Raw genomic sequence first — 7,864 nt, forward strand, 5'->3', positions numbered from 1 at the left:
AAGTAAGCTAAGTATGACCGAATCCTTTATCAAAGAATAATAAAGGTCACAGAATGAAAGCAAATGATGTCACACAAGAAACATCTTGTCAGTAGTTGAAGAGAACCAGTCTTGGCCCATGGAACTGTGGACAAAAAAAGTAAGCTAATTCAGAGCCAGTGAGTCAAGGGGTGGTTGAGTCCAAGGGTGAAGGACTCGTAAGAGGGAACTGCCTTTGAGAGGAGAGCAGAAGTTTGTCTCTTCCTGACTACATTGACTAGTTGATAACTTTATCAACCTTCAAAGGTAAGAAATAGGCAATGGTAGGAGTGTCATCAAAACAGCAGTGACTGATGGCTGTGTCTGCATTGGAAGTGGAGAGACACTGAGGACAAATAGTGAGAAGACTTTGTCTGACTATGAATTAAGATGGGTGAAAGATAATTAGTTTATAAATGGATATAGCATTACAAAGGGAAACTAAACGGCACCATAGTGCACAGAGTGCTAGGCCCAGAGTTAAGAAGACTCATCTTGAGTTCAAATACAGTCTCAGACACTTACTACCTGTGTGACCCTGGTCAAGTCATTTTACTTCATTTGCCTCAATTTGCTCATGTGTAAAATGAGTTGGGGAAGGAAATGGCAAACCACTGCAGTATCTTTGCCAAGAAAACACCAAATGAGGTCACAAAGAGTCAGAGAAAGCAGAAATGACTGAACAAGTTTATATTCTGCTCACAATGAGGAGTGTCATGGCATGTGGTGTGAAGAAAATCTGTGTTCTCATTCTTAGTCTGCTACTAAGAATCCTGTAATTAGGAGGTACCTTAGTTATTCAATCTGAAACCTCCTCTCCCGTGAATGAATTTACTTCATAGAAGGGTTCTGAACCTGCTAGCTAAGAACTTGGATTGTTGTTGTTTTACTCTGGGTAATAATACTCCCATAAATTTGGTTTCCTGTATTATCCAATATATTTCATTTCATGCATTTAAAATATCATTTTGAGAGGGGTTCATAGGCTTTACTGGACTGCCCAAGGGGTCCATGATGCACAAAATGTTAAAAATCCTGCTCTTTTGCATCTATTACAAATGGTCATCTAGACATCTCAATGACATAATGTAAAGGAAATCACACTGGAGTCAGAAAATATGGATTTGAGCCATTTACTGTCTGTGTGATTTCAGTTGAGTCATGTCACCTATCTAAGCCTTAATTGCCTCATCTGTGAAATGGAAAGGATCAATAAGATATTAGGAATGAAAATTCTTTGAGAGCTTTAAGAGGTAGCATACTACAGCTGATTAGATTAAGCAATAGAATCTGAGTCAGGAAGATCTGGTGAACAAACAATATTAGCACTTAGTATGTGCTTAGGCAATGTGCTAAGCACAAGGGATACAAAGAAATATAAACGACAGTCCCTGCTTTCCAGAAGCTTACAGTCTAATTTATTTCTTAATTGACAAGCATTTTTTTTTCTTTCTCTCACCCATAAAAAAAGGAAAACCAAAACTTTGTAACAAATAGGCAGTCAAGAAAAATATATTTTTTCCACATTGGCCGTGTCCAAAAATATGTGTTGTCTTGTATTTTAAACCCATCTCCTCTTGGTCAGAAAGTGGATAGCAAGGATAAGCATTGGTTTTCTGGTCATTGCATTGATCAGAATTACGAAAACTTTCAAAGTGGTTTGTCTTTACAATGTTGTTATTATAAAAATTGTTTTCTTTGTTCTGTTCAACTTCACCCTGCATCCATTCATACAAATCTTACCATGTTCCTTTTAATCTATCCATTTCATCATTTATTACAGAATAATAAAATTCCATTACATTCATGTACTATAATTTATTTGGCCATTAATTCTAGTCAATGAAAACCATAGTTATTTAACTGGATTCAAATTCTAACTCTAAAATTTCCTGGCTCTGTGTCTGTGGATACATTTTTATCCTCTTATAGTTTCAGTTTTCTTATATTTTATAGGACTGTTATGAAGCCAAAAAGATAACATATTTTAAAGAACTACATAAGTGTTGATTACAATCATTATTTTTGGAGAAAATGAAGTCTTTTCTCCCAATTGAAATTTACCCTTTTTTTGCTCTCAAATATTTCTCAAGTCTTTCATATCATGTTTTTAAGTATAAATCATACTCTTCTCATTAAATTGTAAGTTCTTTTATGGTAGAGAATAGATTGTTTTCCACCTTTGCATTCCTAGACTTTTGCCCTTAATAGATGTCTAATTCATTGAATTCACTTGTAACAGCTACCTCAGGGATCTCTCAAACAATAGCAAGGATGCCTTAGACTCACAGAAACTTCTGTGATTTTGAGTTTTTAGTTGATTCCTGAGCCAATGAAATATCATGTGATTTTGTGGATAATGATGGGACTTAAACAGGCCTTTGGAAAGGGTTTTAAAAAGACAAGTGCTAGGAGAATGGGACTAGCTTGCGATTTCCCAATCAGCACTGGCAGAGGAGAGGATGAAATGTAGCAGGGAACGGTTTTAACATAGTAGCGTCATGGTGAGCAGCAGAAACAATTTCCTCTTCTAGGTTTATGGAAAGAAGTGACAAGCAGAAATATCTGAAGGCTACTCTTTACTGCTGCCACTTGTCCATGTGGTTGGAATGCTGACAAAAACAAATATATTATAAAGACGTGAAGAAAGTGACTGTTCTAGCATCCCTCCCCTTGCTCCTTATTGGTTAGATACAATATGTACTATTTTTGAGCTCCTTTATTGAATCTGCTAGAAAATCCACATTTGTTTTTAGTAAACTAGTTTCATTTTTCATAAACATCTCAGCCCATACATAGATATTTCCTTGTGCCCCTTCGTGGTTTGAAGGTGCAGTGGGACATCTCTTATGATTTTAGTCACACAAAGACATCTGAGATGCTTTCTTTTGGCACTGAGCTGGGAAACTTAATCTCTAAATCCACTGTTAGAGAAACTCTCTTTAACCAGGGACTTAGGTTATGTCATTTATCTGTTACTTTTTCTAACTACGAGCTTCCAAAAGCATACCTACAAAGGGAAATTTGGGATCTTTCAGTCATTAAAACTAAAAAGCTTTATTGACCCACTGGCAGAATTGAGGTGGTTTGGGCAGAAAAGGATAAAAAGGAGTGCTTTTGACTTCAATTCCATGTCTGCTCTGATCTCCTAAACCTTGAAATATGCGCTAGTGTTACATATTGATGAAGAAAGTGAAGGAAATAAGGAAATTGATAGAGAAGTTGAAATCAAAGGAATAGCTACTCAGGGTTTCATCCTCAAAATTGGAAAAGTTGACAGTATTATTTCTTGCCCCTGAAAACTGATTCTTCCCAATATACTTCACACAACAAGCCAACCCTCTCCTTCCCCACTTCCCTTGTAAACCATGACAATTATGGTTCAATATGTAGTATTCCTGCCCTCTGCAATTGCCTTCTCAAAGCATCCTTGATCTCCTTATTGCGTAGACTATAGATGAAGGGGTTAAGGAAGGGTGTGAGTATGGAGTAGACCACAGCCAGTGCCCGATCATAATCAAGTGAGTAGCTCTTCTTCAGCCTCACATACATGAAGAGGATACTCCCAAAGAAGATGACGACCACAGTAAGGTGGGAGGCACAAGTGGAAAATGCTTTCTTCTTGCCCTCAGCTGAAGGTATTCTGAGGACAGTTAGAATAATCAGGACATAGGAGGTGAGAATCAATAGGAAGGTTGCTAAGATCTTGCAGGAGTTGATTACAAAGTCCACCTGGATATTGATGGAGGTGTCTGTGCAAGCCAAACTTAATACTGGGGGAAAGTCACAGAAGATATGCTGAATGTGGTTGGGGCCACAGAAGGGGAGCCAAGAAACCAGGGAGATCTCAACTATTGGCCCTGCCAAGCCACCCAGCCAGCAACCTGCAGCCATCTTGGCACAGAGTGGTAGGGTCATAAGGGTAGGGTACTGGAGGGGCTGACAGATGGCCAGATATCTGTCATAAGCCATAGCTGTGAGAAGGTAACACTCAGAAGCTCCAAAAGAGTGAAAGAAGTAGATCTGAAGGAGACAGCCATAAAAGGAGATAGTCTTCTTTTTGCTAAGAAGGTTAGCAAGCATCTTAGGGATGGTGGTGGCTGTGTATCCAAGCTCAAGGAGGGAGAGAACACTAATAAATTGGTACATTGGTGTGTGGAGCTTAACATCCAATCTGACCACCAGAAAGATCAATAAGTTTCCAAGGATGGTGACAAGGTAGATGAGAAGCAATAGGAAAAAGAGATATGTCTGGACACCCTGAAGTTGGGGAAAGCCCAAGATGATAAACTCCGTCACTTGGCTCCAGTTTCCAGTGTCCATTTCTTTCTGATCATGGTCCTAGAAGGCACAGAGAAAGACAGGTGAGATATTAATCTTTTGCTAGTTTGTATTATTTTTCTGGTTGTGTTAGGTATTCTATTCTATAGAATACAACTTCTTGAGTGCAGGGAGAATTTTCATTTCTGTCTTTGTATTCATAGAACCTAGTCTGTTATGTAATAGGTACTGTAATAAATGCTTATTAAATTGAATTGAATCTCTATCCTCCACCCTTTAATAGTTTCTGAACCTAACTTTGTTTTTCTTCCTGCCCACACCAGCTGTGTTTCCCATATTTTCCTTGGGTTTAGGTTGAGATCCACCCAGACAGAGTTTGAGAAGTAACTGGCTCTGCTATTTCCTATCTGTGTGATATTATGCGAGTCCCTAAACCTTTCTGGATCTCAGTTTCCTCAGGCGTAAAATGAAAGGGTTGGAATAGACAATTTCTCAGGTCCCTTTTTTCTCTCAATCTATGGCTCATGAAATTGAGGTTGATTGATGATTACCTATGTATTTTGGCCACAGTGCAGGGATATCTCAAGGAAGTGCTGGCATGTCTCACATGGTAAAATTCCATTCATCCCTAAAGCCTTCAAAAAGCAAAGCAAATCTCTAGTGACCAGAAGTGATCTCATCTCCCTGAGTCCTTTAAGGCTAACTTCTAACCACTCCAGAAGCAGATAAGAATTTTGTGAGTCCAGAACAGACTGATCTAGAGCGGTACTTGTTAAACTTTTTCCACTCACAATGCCTTTTTGCCCAATAAATTTTTACATAACCCTGGCTATATAGGTACGTGAAATAGGAATACAATTCAAACATCTACTGATAATAAATGATTGTAAACTTATTTTAAAACAATTCTTTTGTATACATATAATTTCACCATTTATTAAAGATGAAAGCAAATTTGCATACTAATGAGATGGATGTGCTTGCTTATTTTTACATAAAGAATCAAATCTAGTGGAATGTTTGATACTGTAGGATATAGAGCATCTTCAATGGTTTTCAGAGTTGATTAATATTTAGGTTTTATAATTGTCAATGCTAAGAACATTGCTTCACATACGCACATAGTACAAAATGGCAGAAGTATATTTAGGGTCGTTTCAGATGGTTGGAAATTCTGTTCTAATCCCAAGCCAAAATTCATTTAATGATTTTTTAGGAAATTCAAGTTTTAAACCTGTGTCACTTGATAACTTAGCAAATTCTTCTTGGGCTTTTAATGGCACATGTCTGACTTTTTTATTTCAATTGAGTATGGTTTATGAATCCAACGTAGTTCGTTAGAATCAAAATTTGAAGGGAAACATTTCTGAAATAGTGTCTCCAGGCACTTCAGATGATCAATTATATCTCTTACAATTAAATCTTTGGGAAGGTTGTTTTCAGTTATAAAATCATCTCTAGCTGTAAACATTTCTGAAGAACCATTTTCTACCCTATTCTTCCATATGTTAACATTTTTAGTAAAACTTTTCATTTTATCTTTTAGCATAAATATGTTACAATTTTTTCCTTGAAATGACACATTTAAATCATTGAGTTTTTCAAAAATATCCAAGAAATAACAGTCTTGAACACTGTAAATTATAAAAAAAAAAACAAATCAGATTACTGCTCAGTCAAAAATATAACTTTGTCTTTCAATTTCAATAATCTGCTTAAGCTTTACCCCCTTGAGAACCACATGAATGTTGAATTATTGAAACTGAAATATTTAAATATTTCTTTTTCTTGTCAATTTAGATGTACTACAACCTGGTAGTGAAGACTCTGCTATATTATCATCAGTATTTTTGCCTCTTCTGTCTAAAATTAACCTCTTATCCATAACTGAATTTTTTCCTAAAATGTAAATAAATACTGTCAATATTTTTTTCAAATAATTAATAGCTATAGTTTAAGAAATTCCATTTATTTGTGCTTAATTTAAAAAAAATTATTTTCACACATACAGCAGTGATGGTAGAGAGATATTATTAAAAGGTTTTTATCTTTACTTGCAACAATGAAACACTTATGTTTCTGTAAAAGAAGGAGATAGTAAACTTTAAAATCAAACATTCTAACACAATAAAATCCAAAAATAAACTAATTTGATACTTATATGTTGAGGAATGATGGTAGGAAAAAGTTTTTATTTCCATGAATACACTATTATGTTTCTGTAAGAGCAGAAAACCTTGTATGTACAGTTAAAGAGATACTGTAATTCATAACATACAATAGTCTTGAATCTGAGCTGTGTCTGGCTATGTGTTGGCATTGTGTGGCATGATGGATTGCTCAGTGCATGTTGTGTGTTTAGAACCAAGGTTTCAGTGATGTAGCATGATGCAACACAGGCAAGCACTATATGAAACACCTTGGATTCATCATGCGTTTGAGTTTCAATTACTTTTGGTCATAACATGTTCAGAAATCTTTTACTGTTGCCAAATTCTTTGTGATGTCCACATTCAGACCCCCCCACAACCCGTAGTATCAGAAGTACTAAAGGACTAAACCAGGCCTTTAAAACCTGCAACCTGTGAGTACCTTATAGCCCACAGGCTGCTTGTGACATGCCAAGGACTTTCAGGTGGCCTAAAGGGATACAGGCCACAGGATGTATAGGCCTGTCCTAAACCAAAAGTATCTGATAGAGCCAAAGTAACTTTAGAAAGGAAAAAAGGTGATACTTCATACTTTGTCATCCTTGCACCTGTCAGAAACTCAAGGTAGCCAGTAGTCTCATACTGGCCCCAAATATTTAAGGACTCAAAGAGACACCTTCCCTTAATATTGTCTGAAACTCTTCCTGATGCTTACCAACTCCACAGTCTCATCAGCAAAACAAACCCTATCTTTACTGTCCATTCTATTCTGTTAGGACCCTGTTCTCTATGGTGGCAGCTAGCTAGTCTTCCAAATTAATCTTTTGTTTCTATATTAATGAGTGAAGGCTCTCCACCCTTGAGTATTATATGGGCATTTTGACAGTGGCTATTCAGAATATCACAAATCTGGTTCTGGAAGAGGTTCAACCACACAGACTAATATTGTCCAAACCCTTCATTTTACAACTGAGATCCAAGAGGATAAATGTCTTGTTGAAGGTCGCAAAGGAAATATCAGAGAAGAAATTGGTCCTTAGTCCTTCTAAGTCTGGAGTCCATACTCTTTCTGCTATACCATATTACCTCTCAGACAATGCTCTTGTTTTTATTGTATATCTCAGAAAAGTGAAAGAGAAGGCTAGAATTTCCAGCTAGGCAAAAAAAGAAAGGAAAGGGGAAGGGTTTTTGCATTGTTTTTAAATTGCCTTTTAAATCCTAACTGTTGGGATAGCCTTCTCTGACTGTATCATGACAGCTTAAATGAAAAGACAGAGGCTGAGAAACTGAAGACTTAAAAATAGAAAAAAAAACAAGCTTATCTTTCTCTTTCCAAAAATAACTCGCCTAAGAAACAAACCAAAGAATGACAACCTAAGAATCACTGGACTACCTGGAAACCTTGACCAGAAAGG

General features: G+C 36.6%; 1 protein-coding gene across 1 annotated transcript; it reads right to left on the reverse strand.

Moving 5' to 3' along the window:
• Positions 1–2,905: 2,905 nt before the first annotated feature.
• Positions 2,906–4,804, reverse strand: OR6N1 (olfactory receptor family 6 subfamily N member 1). The gene has a single exon (XM_072647347.1). The coding sequence runs from the start codon at positions 4,339–4,341 to the stop codon at positions 3,394–3,396; it is 948 nt and encodes a 315-aa protein (XP_072503448.1). The 5' UTR covers positions 4,342–4,804; the 3' UTR covers positions 2,906–3,393.
• Positions 4,805–7,864: the final 3,060 nt, after the last annotated feature.

The sequence above is a fragment of the Notamacropus eugenii genome, chromosome 2 (assembly GCF_028372415.1).
Source record: "Notamacropus eugenii isolate mMacEug1 chromosome 2, mMacEug1.pri_v2, whole genome shotgun sequence".
Taxonomy (NCBI): Eukaryota; Metazoa; Chordata; class Mammalia; order Diprotodontia; family Macropodidae; genus Notamacropus; species Notamacropus eugenii.